Source organism: Podarcis liolepis, assembly GCF_965112155.1.
Source record: "Podarcis liolepis genome assembly, chromosome: 2".
NCBI classification, from domain to species: domain Eukaryota; kingdom Metazoa; phylum Chordata; class Lepidosauria; order Squamata; family Lacertidae; genus Podarcis; species Podarcis liolepis.
Genome location: NC_139555.1, coordinates 42,755,327 through 42,775,848, shown reverse-complemented (window position 1 = coordinate 42,775,848; position 20,522 = coordinate 42,755,327). Strand labels below are relative to the sequence as shown.

The window sequence follows — 20,522 nt, the reverse complement described above, 5'->3', positions numbered from 1 at the left end:
TTTGGCAGCATCCTTCCCTGAATTGTAGCAACTTAAGAGTGGCACAGTTTACTCCAGTCAGCTTGAAGTTATCAGTTTACTCTGTTTACAGTGAGATGCTTGATGGTATAACAGAAACTGGGACAGGTTGTAAGAACAATAACATCATAGATCGGACCCAAAGTTTCTGTCAACAGTAGGGATTGGCCAAGGTGCTTGTTACTCCTCATTTGTATGATAATTCCTTACAATTAAAAGTAGTTTGAACAGTCAAGGGTGGTTTTACTCTTAGGTTACAGTCCTACTATGCACAATTATCCTTGAGCTTATTCCTGAGTAAACATCCTAAGAGTGGGCTATAAGTTTTTTGATTTCTTGTTTGGCAGCAGGTTAAGACCAGATTTAATCAAGGCAGATGATACAGAACCAGTTAGCTTGTAATGCTAATTTTATGTAAATGTGCTGAAATAAGGTAAAGTAAACTATTGTCTCTATTAGTCAACTGTTGTGTGAGAGAAGATGAATGATTGTTCTAATAATTCTTGTAGTTTCTTTTGATGCTTGTTACACAAAGTGGCTGCATTTTATGGATGTTACCCTCTGGGTACTAATCCCTACCTGCTTGCAGTGGCGAGGGGCAAAGGTGTGGAGAGGGTTGGAAAAGAGAGAGGGTGAATCAGTTCCTGCATTGGTCAGTGAAACTTATGAGATCTTAACATTCTGCACTTCTGATGGCCTGTATTGGTGTTTTTAAAGGAGTGCATGCAGGTGTTCGAAACACTTGTTTATAAGCTCTGAAAACACAGGTGGGAGGAATGAGGGGAGTGATAGCAGAGACAAATTATTTGAATTCTGGACCCATCCCATCATCCCATTCTGCCTACTGGGGTGGACAGGAAACAGGATCAAACTAAATAAATCCAAAGATAATGGTGTGGAGCCAAAATATTACTATTTTATTTTTTCCAGTAATTTATATACTGCTTCTTAAGCATTTTCCAATGAGGTTTTCTTAGTGGGGTACAGCAAGAGAGAGAATCAGGTAGAATTCCATTGTAGTGCTGCAAGCAACTAAATGCATAAAACTAATGACTTTATGCAAGAAAGCTTGTGCCTGCGAGCACCCCAAGATGGTGTTTAATTAAAGCATTGTATTAGTAATTGGCTAATCTTGAAACTGTTGCACACTCTAATACTTACAGGTGCTTTGACTGTCATCACTGGGTTATTCCATGCATGATGCAGCAAATGAGTGTTACTTCATAGAAATGTGACATGGAAAAGATAATCTGTGGGATGTTAGTACTGTTTTAGAACCCCTGCCCTTCAAATTCTAGTTACAGGTAGGTAGCCGTGTTGGTCTGCCTTAGTCGAAACAAACAAACAAACAAACCAAATTCCTTCCAGTAGCACCTTAGAGACCAACTAAGTTTGTTATTGGTATGATCTTTGGTGTGCATGCACACTTCTTCAAATTCTGACAGCTTCCCCTGCTCCCTGTATGTAGCACCTAGGCCACTGAATTCCCAATGGATGAATGAAGACTGACTGAATTAAAACCCTCCCTTAAGGAAACATCAGGAGATTTCCTAATTCACCTACAAGTAGTAGTATGAAGCAATCTTAATTAGAAGTGTGTCTTACAAAATCCTATTGTTAGTGATAGTGCCATGAAAGATACATAACTGGTGTTGCTATTAACAACTAGGGACCTGAGGTTAAGAAAGAGAATTTTGCTGGAAGCCACAAAATGAGTCCTTAGGAGAGGTGGGGCTTTAACTGAACCTTCCCAGAGCAAATTCCAGTGCTTCAAGTGCAATGTGAGCAAGACATGTATTTAGGTTTGTTTTCATTCCTACTGGATATGTGAACAGACCTAATACATTCATTCTGCGGAGAGAGATGATGATGGTGGTGGTTTATGAGCATTATGAGACTCTGACCTTTTCTTCCTGTTTGAATTTACTGACAACGGTTTCATTATAACACTTATTAAATCTACTAAAGTCTAGCAACTACCAGAATCACAGTGCTCTGCACACTTGACATAAAAAACTGCCGAGAGCCAAACCTTGTAGATTTGCATAGTATAGCCTTCATTCTTCATGGCTTACGTACAGTGATAACTACTGGAAGAAAAGGAACGTTTCAAATTATTAAGGCTGTCAATCAGTTGAAGAACTTTTGTTTGTATCATAGACATGACTTTTAAAATTACTTAATGTCACTGCATGTTTAGAAATGCACGTCTTCCCTTTGCACTTTTTTGCTGTAGAAAGTGATGTGCATTTAATAAAACATACTTGTTGTTTGAAGTGTGAATTGGTTCTGAGTAAAGGGGAAGCCTTCACTGCTAAGTACAGTCGTTATCTAGACTGCTTACGCTTGCTCTTAAAGATAATAATTTTGTAAGTCTTGCTTCTTCCTTTGCTGAAATGTCAAGCCAATAACTGAGAATTTGCAGGTGGGCTCTTATTTTGAGACACTACTTCCATTTGCAAAAGAATAACAGGTATGTGATACGGAGTCCTCAGAATAGTTCTCATCTGCTTGCTTCCGGTGAGAGTTTGGTGCAATAACCACTAAATCAAGTTTCAGTCTCTCTCAAAGGATTTGATGATGGCTTTTAGTCTCCAGTAGCTAAAGAACGAGAACTGTTGTTCTTCCACTCCATACAACCACAGTATAAGTAGCTGAGTAGTAACAGAATATGGAGCTTGAACTGCTGAGTTCAACAGCATAACCGTGTGGCATTGTTTAACTCTGTTAGTTTGAGCAGATCTTCTGTAGATTTTGATTAATTTTTTTAAGTTTGCAGTATTACAAATTCCAAAAGAGTGGCTGATTCTAGAACTTCTCCATCAAACATAGACTTAACATCTGGAAGAGGAGTGAGATCACACCTAATAAGCTGGTATTAGCTCAGTTGGTAGAGCATGAGACTCTTAATCCCAGGGTTGTGGGTTCAAGCCCCACTTTGGGCAAAAAAATCCTTCATTGCAGGGGGTTGGACTAAATGACCCATGTGGTCCCTTCCAACTTCACAATTATCTGATAAATGATTCTGTGACCTTTGTGTGTTCTACTGTGAAGGTCTGAAAGGCCATTCTGTGCATCTAGAGCAGTGATTCCAAAACTTTTTTGGGCCACTGCCTCCTTGGTTCCATAAACTGATTCCCAGTTCCCCCTACCCTACCATATTAAAAACATTATTCAGAATAGCAGTTTGCACAACACACTAAGGAAGGTAATAACACAATAAAATTCAAAAAGTAACAATTAATTGCATATTTATTAAAAATCCAGTTTGAGCTATTTAGTTTAATTAATTTAGCAGAATTCATGAATTTCCTTTTCAAAGTCTGATAGTCATTTAACAAGAGTCTTAAGAGGTACCACATATAGTAACTACTTCACTGTTCAGTAACTCATCAGTGCAATGGATGGGCTTGATGAAGTGATACCAGTTTCCAAATGTCTGGTTTAAAGTCACTTAACAGGAGTCTTAAATCACTGTGCTTAGGAATCTGGAGTTGATTCCTTTGCTTGGTGACAGGTTTTATGGCCACACTAAACCATGTTCCACCAAATATGATGTTGCAAATGCAACAGTGAGTTTCTTAACTACTGTTCATAGTGCAGAATCCTTCAGTAACCAAAACTCTTTGTACAATTTCTTAAACTTTGACTTCAGCTCAGAGTCATTTTGTAGCTTGGTTACTTCTTCCTCCATTACCCCAACTTCCTCAGTATCTGAAAATGGATTTATCACCCAATCTGGAATTACCACCAAAAGAACATCCCCAAATCACTCAAACATATATGCAGTATATCCAGGCGGTAAAATAACCTTGCAGATCATCATTTCTTATCCCACCTTTCTCTTCTAGCTCAGATATATATGGAAATTGGTGTCACTCGAGACAGCCTATATTGTGCTTGAATAGAGTTAATAAGAAATATTGACTCCCCATTTGTATCTGTTTCTCTTTGCCTTGCAAATAACAACTCTGGAGCCAAACTTTCATCTTTTATAAAGCGCACATAAGCGAGAAGCAAAGGTTCATTGCCTGGCGGAATTGACTCATCCAGCAGTAATGTGAATTCTGTTGTCCTCAGTAAGCTGCACAATGTCTCTTCAACATTCTCAGCCATTTCATCTATGCGTCTTTGCACTGAATTGTTGCTGAGAAGAATAATCTTAATTATATGGTGTGGTGACTTATGCAAAACAGCACTCAGAACCTCACTAACTGCTGGTAGGAGGAGTTCTTCACCAGTAGCATTTGGCTTTCCGGACTTAGCAATCAACAATGAAACAATCAACAATACAATGTGAAGAAGGTGTTTTGCTCTAGTCCGTAATCCCACTGCCCCTCAGGGAGTGGTGCCTACACATTTTGGGAACCATCAGTCCAAAATGTGCTCTTCATGTGACTGGAAACCCTGGGGCAATCCATTTCAGTTTGTTTAATCTGCTGCAGCATTCTAGAAATTAACCAGATTGTCACGGTATGAGGTTCTTATAGGTAGAAGCAGTCCACTGTCTCCAAATTTATGGACAGTGTTAGAATCTCAGCTATATAAACTAATCACCAAATGGCACCTTAAACCTAGGTTGTGGTCGCCAAACTAGAATGTCTAGGTGCCTTTTTTCCAATGGGATTTTAAAAATTATTTTATTCATATTATTTCTGTACCACTTTATATTTTAAAGGAAAAAAATCTCAAAGTGGTTTAAAACATCAAATAAAACAATCCAGAATAAAACAAATTCAAGCTTCAAGGGAAATTCTTCAGATCCTTCTCTAAGTGACATTTTGCTTTCCCCATATTTATTTACCTTCTTAATTTATATAGCTGCCCCATAGCAAAAGTACTCAAGGAAGCCAGTGTGGTGTCGTGGTTCAAGTGTCAGGCTAGAACCTGAGAGACCAGAGTTCAAAGTCCCGCTCAGTCATGAAGCTCACCAGGTGACATTGGGCCAGTCACAGCCTCTTAACCTATCTCACAGGGTCATTGCAAGGATTAACTGAGGAGGGGAGTGAACCATGTACTCCTTGGGGGGAAAAGGTGGGATATAAATGCAATAAATAAGTTCTTCTGCTAACCTGCTTCGGAAAGCTGGAGAGGCCAGCCAGTTGGAGATGTCAGTCGCCAGCCTGGCATCTAGAAATCTCTACATGGTCACAATTGGACCTGCACCAGTTGCAAAACACACCTGGTGCCTGGCTAATTTCTAACACTGTTCATGAAATGAGGCAGTGGGCTTGAGTTGGAAGTACAGTGATGTACACAGGCCTCTTCTTCAATCCTCAATCTGTATGTTGACTCCAACCATAGTAAACCTGTTCATGTTGATGACTCCAACCATAGTAAACCTGTTCATATTAAAGCCTCTGTGGCATTTTTCTGCCCTTCTCATAGTGTTGCAGTCTACTTTAAAGGGACATTAAGGTCACCTGCGTGTGTTTTCTCCCCTTTGCCTGCCCAGAACAACTCCACTCTAGCTTAACGCTGCATGAGTGTTCTGTTCAAATCCTTCAGAAGCAGGACAATATAGAGGGAGCTCCAAGAAGAATTGAGCAGCAAAAATAGATCAGGTCCTGGTGACCACAGCAGGAAAGGGTCTGACTCACTTAAGAGGCTCTTATTTTAATTTGTGATGCAGCCATTTAATAGATTCAAATAGGTCACCTAATGTACTGATGGCTTCAGCCCTATTTCTAGCCATTTCCCGCTGTGATTCTCAGAAATGTGGTTTGTTTTGTTCCCACTTCACCATTTTATTTATCTGTCCTCTTTTAAAGAAAATTGGTTAAAACAGCATGCGCGCGCACACACACACACACACACATATATATATATATATATATGGGAATAGGCTGCTCCTCATCTCTGCTCCTGCCCAATCTGATTCCTACTCAACCCCCATGTTTCCGCTACTCCCAGGTAGCTGGGACTAGTAGTGGGCATGAAGTCATGCCTGCAGTCTCCCTAGAGTTGCATGCATCTCACTGTAACAAGCCACTGTATTATCTGCATGCTGAATAGAATCGCTGGCACCTGCAGGCAGTTCTTGTCTACAGGCAACCATCTAAGTTATTTTTTTTAAAAAAATGAGATTTGAAAATAGTAACTGCAGAAGGAGCACTAGCTAAAAAGCAGTATTAGTGTTGGTGGGACTTGTCTGAACAGGGAATGGGAACCTGTGAACTTCCCAACTTCCATCCGTCTCTGCATGTATGACCAATGGTCACAAATTATGGCAGTTACAGTCCAGCAATATCCAGTTCCCCATCTCTGAGGTAGAAAAACAAATAGCAGTAGCTGGTTGATTCCATGTGTAAAAGCACTTAACAGGGTAACTTGATTCTTCAGCTATGGTCGTTTTAGTTCTTGAAGTTCCAGTGATGTATGAAGATTGTTGCTAGGGTAATACCTCGTTATCTAGTTTTGGATTTGTGTTGTCGAGCTGTTGTTTGATTCCAGACCACAAAAGGGAAGGGTGGAACATAATCGCCAATGTTTTCCAAGTTTTCCACCCAAGCCTAGGGTTTGCTTGGAATTTGTTGGTTTACCCTCCATTGTGATGGAAGATTAGGGGTTGTTACTTGCAATTATTCGTTCCAGATTCATCTAACATATAGACTTGTTCAGAGAAGGGTGGCTGTGAATTGAAAGTTTTTTTAAAAAAATATTAATTTGTGACCAAAAGCTCTGGAAAGTACTGTTGCGTACATACCCTTGCCTTGCCTTTTAATGGTATGACATGGGCCAAAGTGGAGATCTACTGGACAATATCACATACTGGCTTCAACATATGGTAGATCCACACCAGGCAGCCATGGACATCTTGGGTTATGAAGCAGGCTTGTTTCAACACCAGAGAAGGGAATGCATGAGATTGAGACTGATAGTAGCTTGTTCCTATGATTGATTGATTGATTCTGTGCCTCTTTCCATTCAAGTCCATCCCACAGTGGCTCATAAAAAATAAGTATCAGCAGCAGCAATAAATTTAATAATAGAACACAGAACAAAACATCTCATCTCAATGAGGTGAGACCATTATAAGCTGATTCTACAAAGTTCTTATAATTAAGAATTAACAATAAAACGAGTATAAGCATAGCTTACATTATATGCAAATACAGGCATGGGCAGTTTATATATTTAGACTAATGTCTTTCTTCATTCAGCTGGTAACATTCAAAGTCCAGACTCTGCTAGAAGGCGCTTGAGATTGATTGCTTCTTGATAAAGAGTGCATTTTATAGTTATGCATTGTAAATGATGATCATTGGGTCTCATGGAGCAGGTTGTCATCATGATTTTTTTAAAAATGTGAAGGAGGAGTTCCAGTCCTCTGTATGGTGTAATGCAGTCAAACTGGGATCCCCATTAAATGTTCCAAGATAGTACCAAGGAAGGTTGGAGGTCTCTAAACAGAAGTCATGGGATGAATTACTTGTGAAGGGAGACTGAGGAAAGTAATCATCATCTCTTAGCTGGGAGCTGAAGCCTTGAATGGCTTCCTTGTTGTTACTTTGGGACTGTTGCTGGAGCTGAAACCAGGCATCTAAAATTCCAGAGGAACAAAATAATCAGTACCAAAGAAGAGAGAGAAATGGGGCTGGGGGAGAAAAATATCCCTCAAGTGGTGCAAGGAGAACAGTTTGTTACATTTCAGATATGAAACTTGTTCAAGGGCAACCTCCTTATATATTACACACTGGTGCTTATGAACACACATAAATGCTCTTCTAGAATGTAGATTCTTTTACCCCACAGACTAGGGTCAAACCTTTTTTTCCATCATTAATGTCTGAGTGTGTCTGGGATGAATATTGCAAGGCTGGCGAAGGGTGGCTGCAATCTAGAGCTTATAATTTTTGGGTACTCAAAAGTAATAGAACGGTAATCAGGACTGAGTATAGCCTGTTCCTTTATCAGTTGTTCCAAGAAATGCTGAAGCTTGGATAAATCATAAAAATTAAGCCAGTTTTTTCCTCCCCCCACAAAAAATGGTGTGTGTATGTGTAGTTTGTTCTTTTGCATGCATAATTTAGCACCTCATCTTTTCTGTAAGAAACATAGTGTCCCAAACTTACTGCTATTCCTCCCTAGAATATCAGTTAAGAGGTGGCAACTGTCCCAAGACCACCCTGTACATTATAAGTGGGCATTATAGGCCTGGAACTCCCCAGACCAAGATCAGTTTTCTTCTTGCCACCATTCATTGGCTCTTGGGTGCTAGATCTGGGAAGAGGTGCAGGAAGAAGAGAAGACAAGGAAAGCCGCTCCACTGGCTGCTGTAATCGCTTATCTCCCCTTGGGCTTCTCAGATTTTTAACATGCATGCATTCTTTCAAGCCTACTTTCCCAGAACTACAAACTGGTTTTGTTTTTGTTATTCTAGCAGTTCTGCTGAATTGTACAGTACAATGCTGAAGGCTACAATGCAGCAGGAGCCACATTAACAAATGCCTTGTACACCTTTTAGTTGATGGCACACATTGTTGACAGCCTGCTAGTTTTCTGAATCCTCTCTCATGGAGTGTGAAAGCCACTATCATGTGTAAATTTACTGAGAAGGCATCATTTCATCAGGCTTTCCGTTTCTCCTGCCACAAATGGAAAGTCTTCTGAACACTACTAAGAAATGAAAGAACTTTCTTTGGGTTTCTGTTGCTGCCCTACATTGGTGCCTGTGTAGAGGCTTGCTTGGTTGGTAATTTATTTTTTATTTGAACTTTTTAATCACTTGTTACACTCTAGGCAGGGGGATTATGGGTTCAGAATCTTATTACTCTCTCAGTGAAATGTGCATGTAAATAGGCACTTATTTTGGATAAGTAATAGGTGACTGTTTTAGTTGAGTCAAGAATGGAAAATTCTAGTTGAGCTGCTGAGTATCTGTACGGGGGTGGGGTGGGGGGGTCTGTTCTGCTGAGTTCCTGTGCTCAGTGTGGAAGCCAGGCCTGGTTCCCCCTTGCCCGTCTCAAAACTAGTTAAATATATAACTGGTTAAGTACAAAATGGCCTCTTTCTCAACTGAAAAAGTGTGAATGTTTAAATGCAGTTGGTTTCTTTCAGTGGTACTTGGCAAGAGAACTGTTTCAGCAAGATGGTCGCAAGTGGGTAACTGGGAATGGTTTTTTGAGCAGAACCCCCCTTAAGGACAAAAGCAAATGAGACTGAGAAATATGAGATCTTATTAAGTTCTGGATTAACTTGCCAGCAGAGCGACAAATAATTACTCTGGTTTTCACAAGTCTTACAGGAGAGCTCCATGGGAGCAGGCCTGTCTCAGGCAGAGCTAGGAGAAAAGGTGCTTTCATGATTATCAGAAGGAAGACAAGCACCAATTTAAGCCTCTCTCCTGGAAAAATCTTTGAGGTAGCTGTTTCCCATTTGATCTATTTTTATATTCCCCTTGGAGTGCACAATACAGTTCTTGAGTCATATCGATTAAGTTATTACACATTTTATCTGGATTTTTGCTTTTTTGCTGTGTTCATGTTTAAATATAGATTTGTGACCCCCACCCCTTTTAAACTTTTTTTTGGGGGGGGGGGTCCTTATTTTTATAAATGCCAAAGAGTCACAATGTTAATATGTATAAAAATTGGACTTGTCCAAAAATAGAAATAAAAGCAGGAAGTGTGATATTCTGACTAAATCCAGTGACGTCACCATGAAGGCATAGTTAGGCCATTTTGCATAGTGCCTGTACTTGATTCTGATATTGCAGAATAAATCTGAAGCTTAGTTTGCGCACCAAGTAGGCATGTGAAATGATTTTATACTGATTCACTCCCCTCAGGGCAGGCAGCTCACCAGACTTGCTGCCCATGTAGCCTGGTAATTATTACCTAACGGTGGGCAGGCTAGGAGGAGGTGGAGAGAGAAATTTTTGTACTTGTAAAACAGCTTCAAGGCCACAGACGTCCAGTGACTTGAGGCTGGATGCATTAGCAGCAACAAACTGGGCTTTATATGTCAAGGCCAAACCATGAATTTTAGAAGTGATCTTCCCTCACCAGTTTTCCTAGTGGAGCAGCCTGCTCGCTCTCCCAACTGGTGGTGAATGAAGGTTTCTTGGACTGAGATGCTTGACTTGGCCTCTTTATAGTATTGGTTACTAGATGTTTATAGCAAGAGCTGTTACTGCGTGTCAAGGCTGGCACTGTTGTAAGAGGGTTATTTTTCCTGACATGAGGAAAGCAAGTGTTTGTAAGATGCAGCAAGCAGGCCAGACTGGCCTGTTCCTTTGTGGTGATTCACTGTGAGACAAAATTTATTTTACTGGTCTCATACACCTTGAAGAGAAGAGAATTGGTGATCAAGGAAGTTTTCTTACATTTCTGTCTGGGGTAGTTTCTCTGTTTTTCTTAATTGGGGACGTTTATGTATGCACCTTGGATATCCTGATACAGTGTCCAAGGTTTACCAGGGTGTTGCCCTCTGTCTGCAAATGTTTGTTATCTTGGGTTAAGGACTGTACTGAGTGTTTGTACTTGCAAGCTGATTTGCGGGGTCAACTTGCTCCTTTGTTGCTTGGCAACAAATGCTCTCTCTTGCTATATAAGGTATGCTTTTTGTAGTTTTTGATTATATCAGCTACTAAAAGGCTCAGAGAAAGAGCATTCTTTCCCAAAGACATGTTTAACAGATCAGTCCCCAACCTTTCTTGAAAACATCCAAGGAAAGAGAATATGCTGCATAAGTGGCTGCACTTTGAATTTTCACTGTAGTATCAATTTGCTTCCCTTCAGCTGAAAAAAGGCTTCTTTCATATGCTCCGTGATGTTATTCACACTGCAAGACTGTGGACAGTCTCCCCATGTCACATTCTGGAAATTCTATTCAATTGTGATTTAAAAGTAGAAGTTGGAGAAATGAGGCCTTCAGACTTTCTGAAATTTTGTCCCATTCCCATAATTGAAGCTAGATGTGATACGCAAAGCCTTTCATTTCCTCCACTACCCACAGTTGTCATCCCTGTCCTCTAGTTGGGATGCAAATAGCTGTGCTATATTAATAGTTTCAGATCTTTGGCACCAAATGTTGTGGACATCTGCAATTACAAGGTGTTTCCTGGTAGATTATGCAGGGTTAGTGGGTGATCCTCTGGCAGTGCTCTCTGCCAAAGCTGTTAGTGCATTATGAACTTCTGCATCATCAGTCCACCATGCGTGTGCAATGACGCTGGTGTGATGGCACTGGTGCCTCTCATGTGCCAGGCAATCCTTACAGCACAATCCTATTCATGTGCACTTGGAACTGTTCAGTAGAGTTCAGTGGGGCTCACTTCCAGATAAAGTATTTTTCGCTCCATAAGATGCATCTGACCATAAGACGCACCTAGTTTTTAGAGGAGAAAAACACGGAAAAAAATATTCTGAATCAAATGTTGTACTAAACTATTTAAAGCAGCAAAGCGGGCTGCTCCTGTCCGCTTTGCTGCTTTAAAGCCATGGAGGAGGGACGGATGGGAGCTGTGGCTCCCCTTCCTTCCCTCCTCTGTGGCTCACTTTAAAGCAGTAAAGTGGACAGGAGCTGCTTACACGTCCCTCCTCCGTGCAGCATTTGCTTCATAAGATGCACAGACAATTCCCCTTACTTTTTAGGAGGGGAAAAGTGTGTCTTATGGAGCGAAAAATATGATAAGTGTGTGCAGATTGTAGCCTAAGCCCCTTTTCGTATCTGTCTTATGCTAGCACTTTCTCAGACTAGGAGTAGACCCAGGCTGCCTCTTGCCTTTTATTTCAGTCTACATACAAGTGCTTCTTGTTTCCCAGGCATGGTTGCTTTTCAAAGATGCTATGTGAATTTTGCATTTTCAAAAGTTTGATTGGGTCTTTGTGGCTAAAAGACATAAGAGAAACAAATGTGTTTCATTTAGAGGAACTTGGTTTCTGTGTGGATTCAAGGCCTCTTTTCTACTGCGGTGGAAGGTTGGAAGACTGCCCAAACCTTCTTTCCCCGAGAAGGCCACTTTCTGTCACCACATTACAAGGTCAGGTCTCTATGGAGAGGGATCTCTTATTGTTCACACTTGTCTTTACTTCTGAATGGCAGTCCATGATTATGCCAGTGACACCTGCTGAGCTGATTTTGAATTACTTGCACTCCCCATGAAGACAGTTGGTTGACTTCCATAGCAACCTTTACTATTATTTAACATTTTGGGGGTTGGACTCGATGGCCCTTGTGGTCTCTTCCAACTCTATGATTCTATGATTCTAAGAATACATCATATGGAATAGAACAGATTTGCAATGATATCCACTAGTGGAGAGTAGAAATTGCCTCTGGGAGGCTAGGTAAATCAGTTTTTGTATTACACATGCACACATCCCATAGGGCCATATGTCTCTCTTGTCTCCCTTCTAACATCCAGTCAGGGGTGGGGAATGTCTGGCTCTTCAGCTGTTATTGGACGCCAGCTCCTGTCACCCCTGACCATTTTCCACACTGGCTGGGACTGATGGGAATTGAGATCCAATAGTATCTGGAAGGCCACAATTTTCAACAGTCTGCCTGTAAAAGTCAGTGTGGTTCTTAGTTTCTGACTTGGTTCTGTTTGACGAATACACTCTGATTGGTTAGATTCCCATTGGCTTAACAACTGGCTTCTGGTGTCTGCTTCCTAGAACTTTGTTCCATGTCATTGTTGCCTGTTGAGATACTGTGCCACCTGAAAAACCATTTGTTTTTCAACAAACAAGGAACAGATACTTATTTTGGGATGATTCCGGAACTGTCAGGCTAGTTATAAACATGCTTACCAGAGAGTAAGTTCCAGTGGGTGGTATACAGTGTTAGTCCTACTTGGAACATACCCAGTTAAATGACTGGACATGGCTAACTTAGATCCTTGAATTTCAGTAGGTCTCTCCTGAGTAGAACCTAGTTTCTTCCAAATTCTATTGGTTGTATCCAACTTCCTTCTGAGTAAGCATGTTTAGGATTGCATTGTGTATGCAATAACTGACTGAGCAGATAAAAATGTAGCTCTACACTTCTAGTCCAGCAATAATCATTTTCAGATGATTATAAGTCACTCTGGAGACATTCCGTTCCAGTATAACAATTCTGGTTTTGCGATATCTGAAAATGTCCTTGGAGAAAGCAACTGTGAGTCTCAGCTTCCCTGATTTGCTATGTGGACGGTGTCCATGCCATTATTGCTATGTTGCTATCTTATGTTCTGTGAAAACTGTTTGTTGTAGCGAGTTAGCTAGTGCCTTTGGTGGGGATGGCATTATTTATTACATATTTTTCCATTGTGGAACTCAAAAGCTGTGCACATGAGGTTCTGAAGACGTCTCCCATCCAGCCACCGACCAGACCCAGACCTGCTTACCTTCAGCAAGCTGGCTGCATCAGGTGCCCTCAGACCATGCCTTGGGACATGTCTAGAGCAGGTGATATCTAAAACTGATCGTACAGGAATGGGAGCATTTCCAGTATGCCTTTCATACTCCAAAAGGTCCAGTTTGACTAGTTCTCTGTTCTGTTCTGTTCTGCTTATCATGTTGCCTAATGCAGTAAGCACTTCAATGCTAGCTGCCAGATGTTGGTATGATAGCAACCTTCCCTTCTTTCTCATAAAGCAGGTGTGGAATGGAAACTGCCAGATAGCAGAGCTGAGCTAATTGAGATTGGAGTTGAGGCTAAACTTGGTTAATAGAAGAATAGAGAAGCTCTTTAATTATAGTAGCATGATTGACATAAACAGTTTTCCATTGCTCCACGTCGTTCAAACAAGGACTTAACTGTGGCTTAGAAACAAGCTACAAAAAGCATGTAGCTGTCTGTGTGACTGCTTTTCTTGATGCATCTTTGAGATGAGCCCATAGTTGGAGGTTAGGGATGAGAATTGGTCATTTTTCTACTCCAAGCCCCCTCCTACATTTGTTCCCTCTCTCCTCTTCCCAACCATAAGGTTGCAAGTATGTGTTTACCTGTGTTTTGAACCCCGAGGAAAGGAAACGGATGAGGAGTGAATTTCAGAGGGGGAAGTGGCCAGCGGGGAAAGGGTTAAGCACCCCACCCACTGCTTCCTCGTTTGGAATGCCTCCCTCCCTCCCTCCCTCCCTGCTTTACCAGAAACACTTTGTGTGCAATGGGCAGTGTGTCTCTTGCATAGAAGATAGTTTGAAAGAGGATTGCTCATGAGAATTTCTCTGACATGTACAATTAGTATCACAAGGGCTTGCTGTGATTTTGGTTGTAACTTGCATTATCTGTTCAAGAATAGTAAGAGACATGTGTGACGTAGTTAAAAATAAAGGGCAAGGGTGAAGGGCGGATTAGTTTTGGGGAGTCACCTTCTTTGCTTTTCCATCCATGGAACGGATGGAAATGTACGGTCCTGAAGTCGAAAGGGCCAATCTGTTGCCAGAAAGTCCCATTTTGAGGGCACTTCTTAATATATAGGATGCCCAGGGTTGGGTGTCATAGACCTCATCTTGCAAAGGGAGAGTGCTGTGTTTTGGGGTTCACGTTTGGAGCAGGGGCATACTTTGCAGACCATGGGGGAAGACAGCAGAATCTGAAGCAGGTCCTGTGAGCTCATAGCGTCAGAAAGCCCAGAAGAGTTTTAGCTTCTTGTCAGGGAAGAAGCATCAGTCATGAAACAAAATGGAATTGTTTTTTTACAAGCCCAAAACACACTTAAAGGATTGTATTTCTCAGCAGACATTCTAATCAGTAGCAAATACCAAAGTAGTTGATTAAATGACAATTCCTGTGGCGTATTATTAGATGCACAATATAGATGAGATGAATAAACAGTAGATAATTGTATCCAAAGTCAAATTACCTAGCCGCAAGGTCGACATAAGAAGTTGATCCTAATATGCATTTGCTTGTGTTAAATTTCGGCACTCCCCACACACCCCCTCCATTACCAGATGCTCCCCAGCCCCAACTGTTCACTGGCCTAGTCTTCTCACCCAATGCTGATAGGAATTGTCCAAAGTGATTTGCTTTTTTACACTGTCTCTCTAGTCTAGCCTCTTGGCTGCCCTGAGCCTCTTGTCTTCATAACACCAAGATTGTGATTCACAAGCACATAGTCCACTGACATGGAGCATGAAACAGACCACCCACAGTTTATCCAAATAATGAAGTCTCTCCAGCTGTGTATGCCTTCTGTGCTGTTCATTTTCAGCTCTTGCACGCTGCCCAGCTTTGCCCCCCCTGAAGTGTTATGGCATTGTCCTGCTCAGAACATGAAGCTCATAGCCAGCATTCTAAAACAGTCTGCCATACCCACCGCCACTCCGATTCAGCAATAAAACGCAGGGGGAAGCACAGGGACACACACACAAACACCACCCTCAGACATAGACCTGTGAAGCCCAGACCTGTACAGTGGTACATCTGGTTGCGAACGGGACCCGTGCTCGTTCACAACATGAAAAGAGCGCAACCTGCAGCGGCGCATCTGCACATGCACGGGTTGCGATTCGCCGCTTCTGTGCATGCACGTGATGTCATTTTTCACGTCTGTGCATGCGCGAGCGGTGAAACCCGGAAGTAACCCTTTCCGGTACTTCCGGGTCGCCGCGGGACATAACCTGAAAGAACATAACATGAAGCATGACTGTACCTAGAAACTCAGCACAAAAAGAAGTGTGGATGAGCCCTGACAGACTTGCTGTTATGATTCTGTTCATCTTAAAGATACAGCCTGGAGTGTGTGCGCAAAGGGGCTGCAGAATAGGAGAGATGAGGAGGCACGGAAATTGGGGGTGTCCTGTGCGCAAGGGAAAATTGAGAAATTGAGGAGAAGGAAGAGAAGGGAGTAAAAGGAGTGGAGGTGGAAAGGGGGCTTGCAAAAGAAAAAGAAAAAGGAAGGAGTAGGAGGCACGGGGAAAGGGTTTGAAGATGAAAGCAGGGACATGAAAGGATCTGAAAAATAGGGAAAGTTGGATTCATAATTGAGCAAAGGATGAAATGGATGCTTAGTAATTTCAATGTGTGGGAAGAGGAAAATACATGAATTTACCATGCAGGTGGGGTTGCACAAAGAAAAGAAGAGAGGAGGCATAGACATGGGGGTGAAGGTGAAAATGGGTGCAAAACAAGGCTGTGGAATAGAAAAGTGGCTTTAGAAATGTGGCTGGGAAGGGGACAAGCAAGGTTAATAGTTGCATGGGATGGGAAGGGGAAGCTCCATGGAGTTAATGTGGCAGGAATGGTAAGGAGCTGGAGAGCAGAGCAAGCAGAGGCACAGCCCCTAGTATATGCCTGGGTTTTTTTAAAAAAAAAAAACAAAACATGAATGTTTTCTGAGGCAGAACCATTTTATTTGTATTGTCTATGGTAATGTGGCCGGTGGCATATCCAGGGTCTTTCTGACTTGGTTTCCCCCTTGTGTACTTTTTGCTGCCTTTTCTCAGTCAGTGCTCTAGTTTGGCAGCTGGATTCCTCCAAAGAGTTTTCACTTTGTCACAGCTGGTAGTTTTATAGCCTTGTTTTCTTCCCTGCTCATTGTCACAACTCTTTTAAACAAGTATTACCAGTTACTCTTTTTAATTCAACCTGTCCAGTTACTGTGTTTGTGTTCATTTATGTGGTTTTGGGCTGGGTACGTGGAGCATTCAAAGCACCTTGAGTGTCTAATTTAAAAAGACTTAGCACTCTATTAACATGTGACACTAATTCAGAGGCATCGGTTTCAGGCGTCTTGGATTTAGTAACCCAGATTGGATTTAGTATGTACACACACACACAGAGAGAGAGAGAGAAAGAGAGAGAGAGAGAGAGAGAGAGAGAGAGATTGTCAGAAAAAAGGATACCATATCTCATTCCCATCCATTAATTCAATTTTGGGTTTAGATTTTGAGTGAATCATCAGGTTTATCAGCATTACAGCTCATGAGATCTGATTTAAACTGGTGTGCAGTTGCTGAGACAGGAAGCGCTTTTGGTTAATCCGGGGGGAAACTTCTGCCACTTAGAATCATAGAATTGTAGAGTTGGAAGGGACCTCAAGAGTTATCTAGTCCAACCCCCTGCAACACAGGAATCTCAGATAAAGCATCCATTATTTTTTAAAAGTAATTTTATTAATCTAGATTTTCAGGATAGCCTGCAAAAGAGAACCATAAAACAAATATACAACAGATCAAAAACATCAGAAACATCAGAAACAAAAGCAATAATCGTAGTAACATTAAAAATACAAAAAAGCAGTAGATATAAAACCAGTTAAAATCCTGGACAATCTTTTTTTTTTTATGTCTAAAACATGACTCTCCGGGTATCCATGACAGATGGCAATCCAAATTCTGCTTTAAAACTTCCAAGGAAAGAGAGTCCACAGCCTCCCGAGGGAGACTTGTCAGTTTATAAGAGATCAGAGTAAGTTTAGAAAATGGGACTCTTTGCTCTTGTTCCCCCTCCCCCCAATGCCATGGATGAACTAGTGTGTTGCAAGGAGGGAGATATGGTGTGGGATAAGGTCAGTTGAACTGAAGATCATTTTACTGCAAAAGAAGCATTTTATGTTTTCTGTCATTTTGTGCAGGCTACCTCCCCACTGAGGACATCACTTCCTTATGCCTTATGACTGTAACCCGTGTTCGTCAGCAGCATTTATCACATAGCTGATCCTAGAAAACTTTGACCCGTTTTTGTTTTTAGCTTGTCTGGCTCAGAGAGCTGACCCCATTTTATCTCGGTGATCATCACATGCTCTTAGGCTGGCAGTGACCCTTTACCAAAAGAGTGGGTCTGCCCCTCACTTTGTCTGACTGGCTATTGCCTAGGTCAGGGGTGGATAATGAGTGGCCTTCCAGGCAGAGTTGGGCTCCAGCTTGCATCAGCCCCAGCCAGCATAGCTAGAGTAGTCCAACAGTATCTAGATGGGACACAGTTCCCCCATCCATGGTCTACAGCAGTGAGAGCAAACTTTGGCCTGTAGGTCTGCCAGTCCACTCCATCTCTCCATTTGGCCTTGGAGACTGTGATCCACCTCCACCCACCCAGGTTTGTTTGCTCAGACATCACCAGAGCAGTGTAGGTTCCAGGCAGAGGTAATCAACCACCACACTGTGCCCGTAATGTATGAATCAGCCCTTAGTGAAAAAACTACCTATATCTGGTGAGCAGTGCTGGAGCACAACAAAGATGTATTGACATTGCAGTTCTGGGCATTGTTGGCTCTCCACCTGCCGGTCCTCTGTAGAGAGCAGTCAGGCTCATGATTTGTTATCTTTATTGCCAGTAAACTATCTGTAGTGAGCCTTGCTTCTCTCCCACCGATGACCGCAAAGTATAACTTTTGAAGAAGTGCGAACACCTGCAGTTCTTGGTTCGGCATCAAGGCTCTTGGAAGTTTTAAAAAAAAGTTACCAACTGAACACTTAATGAGGGAGAATGCAGAGTGTGTTCCAATTAGAGAGAAGCGCCTGTTTAATTTCCTGATGACTGATGCGCCTGACTTCTGTCCCATTCATAAAGTGGAAATGTTGTGTTAGGGGACTCATCCGATCACCTTAAAACATTTCAGGCCCAGCTTTTGAATAAAATGTTTTCAAAGTACGGTGCGTGCTTAAAACAGTGATAAAGCAGCAATTAAGCAGTATTTTCTAATGGCAGCAAACTCTTCCAAAGCACCTGGTGTCTAAATGATGTTAAATATGACACAAGCTGAGCTGATAAGGGGGGAAATCACCATACTTGAAGCACCAGCACTGAAAAGGTCCAGCCCCTGGTAGATGCCGCCCCATTCCCCTGGTTCACCTGACATATCCATATGGGAGTAGGCCATTTTCTTAAATACCCTGGTCTCAGACAGCCTGAAATGAGGAAGGCAGTTGCTCTGTGGGAAGAGCATATGCTCTGCATGCAAAAGATCCCAGGTTCAGTCCACAGGTTGAGCTGAGAAAAAGACCTGTCTTGAGAGCTTTTCCCAGCTAGTATATGTAGATAGCTAGATGGAGCCATGGTCTGATACTATTCAGGGCAGACGCCTATGTTCCTACTCACTCCACATCTTTCCCCTGCACCTCCGAAACCTGGAAGCTAACTGCTCCACCAGGTTAGGGGTACAGTTCTCCTACTGCCTTCAAAACTGCTGCTCAGAGGGCTCCCCCACAGGGCATGTGAATCCACTTTGTCTTGCGTGGACAGTAAAGTTAGACTCTGCTTATTGAATGTCACAGAAGATGTCTACACTGGGGCGGTCAGAGGCATTGCTTATCACTCTCCAGCCCAGGAGTCAGCCAGTTATTCTAATTGCATCTAGTAGTTGTCTCGGTGCTAATTCAGAGCTTTCCTTCACCTTTCAGAGATCTTGAACGATGTCATCCGCAGCATGAAGAAGGAAGGAGAATGGAAGGTAAAAATGGTTGCTGCAGCTCAAAGCACTGCATGTGTGGGGTGAGCTACACAAAGTCTGACTACAGGGTTCATGTTGCCTACAGATCAGTGATCTCTCAGCCTACTAATAAAAATTACCTGCATTTCTACTGAGCACTGCAAAGTTGCTTAATTCAGTCAGACCATTGCTTTCCACACTTAATCTGCAATGTAGCAAGTGTGTCGTTATTATTTGGGCCATGTGTTCACTGTGTCTTCCGTGGCAATTACCATTCCTAGAACTCCCCATAACTTTTGCTGTCATAAGAGGGTGCATTACCAGGTCAGCCATGAAATTACTGGCTGTCAACAGACCAAAGAGGTTATTGGAATAAGCTTTGCTCCACTGGTTCTCCAAGGGCTTGTCGTGACTTCTGTAGAGCTGACTTCTAATTCTTTTCTGATTTCTTCCTCCAGAAAGGGAAAGTATTGGATCTCTCAGTTGCCCCTGTAGACTGCAAATATGACTGAGAGAAAGAAAGAGATCCCTTTTTGCTGTGTCTGATTATGTGTTGCAGCAGCTGAAAATCTTGTAAGGGTTAGAAAGCAGACCTGGGAGTTACCCCCTCCCCACACCACAAACATCAGGCAGCTGGTTTGTGAGACTCAGTGCATCCTGAATTGATATGTTTTGTAGAGCTTTCTTTGGTACAAGTGAAAAGGTCTTTAGCACCTAGAACAGAGATGGGGAACCCATGCGTTCCATATATTATTGGACCCCAACTCCCATCATCCCCAGCCATGCTGGCTGCAATTAATGGGATCTTGAGTCCAACCCCTTTTGGAGAGCTACTAGTTCCCCATCTCTACCCTAGAAAACCATCTGATGCTCCCATAATCCTGAATGTAAGAGCTGGTGGGGATTCTGCGTAAGGTTAATTCACTAAATTGTCCTCTTTGGAATGCTTTAGCCAGCAGACCTTTTTACAAGCAAAATCTATCTCCAGTAGTCCACAGCGGATACTCCCAACTCCATCCCAGAATATGTAAGAATTGAAAGTTTTCCATGCTCATTTCTAGAAAGAAAACAGAGTCTGAATAGCTTAGAATGGACAGGTTAGGTGGGTTGATAATTCTAGAGCACAGGAAGAAATGGGATGGAGCAAGCATGAACTTGTTGATTCTGCCATGCTGCCTTTTTAGTGGTGTGATTATTA

General features: G+C 42.1%; 1 protein-coding gene across 3 annotated transcripts in view; it reads left to right on the top strand.

The window, feature by feature from the left end:
• The window catches only part of STXBP2 (syntaxin binding protein 2), a 36,789-nt gene that overhangs the window by 1,386 nt on the left and 14,881 nt on the right, over positions 1 to 20,522 (top strand). For 2 of the 3 annotated variants that reach the window (XM_083490717.1, XM_083490719.1), the window contains exon 2: positions 19,296 to 19,345. In XM_083490717.1, the coding sequence (XP_083346843.1) occupies positions 19,296 to 19,345 (50 nt within the window). Of the gene's footprint in view, positions 1 to 1,181; positions 1,323 to 19,295; positions 19,346 to 20,522 lie in introns of all 3 variants that reach the window. The other variant, XM_083490718.1, reaches the window with a different exon arrangement.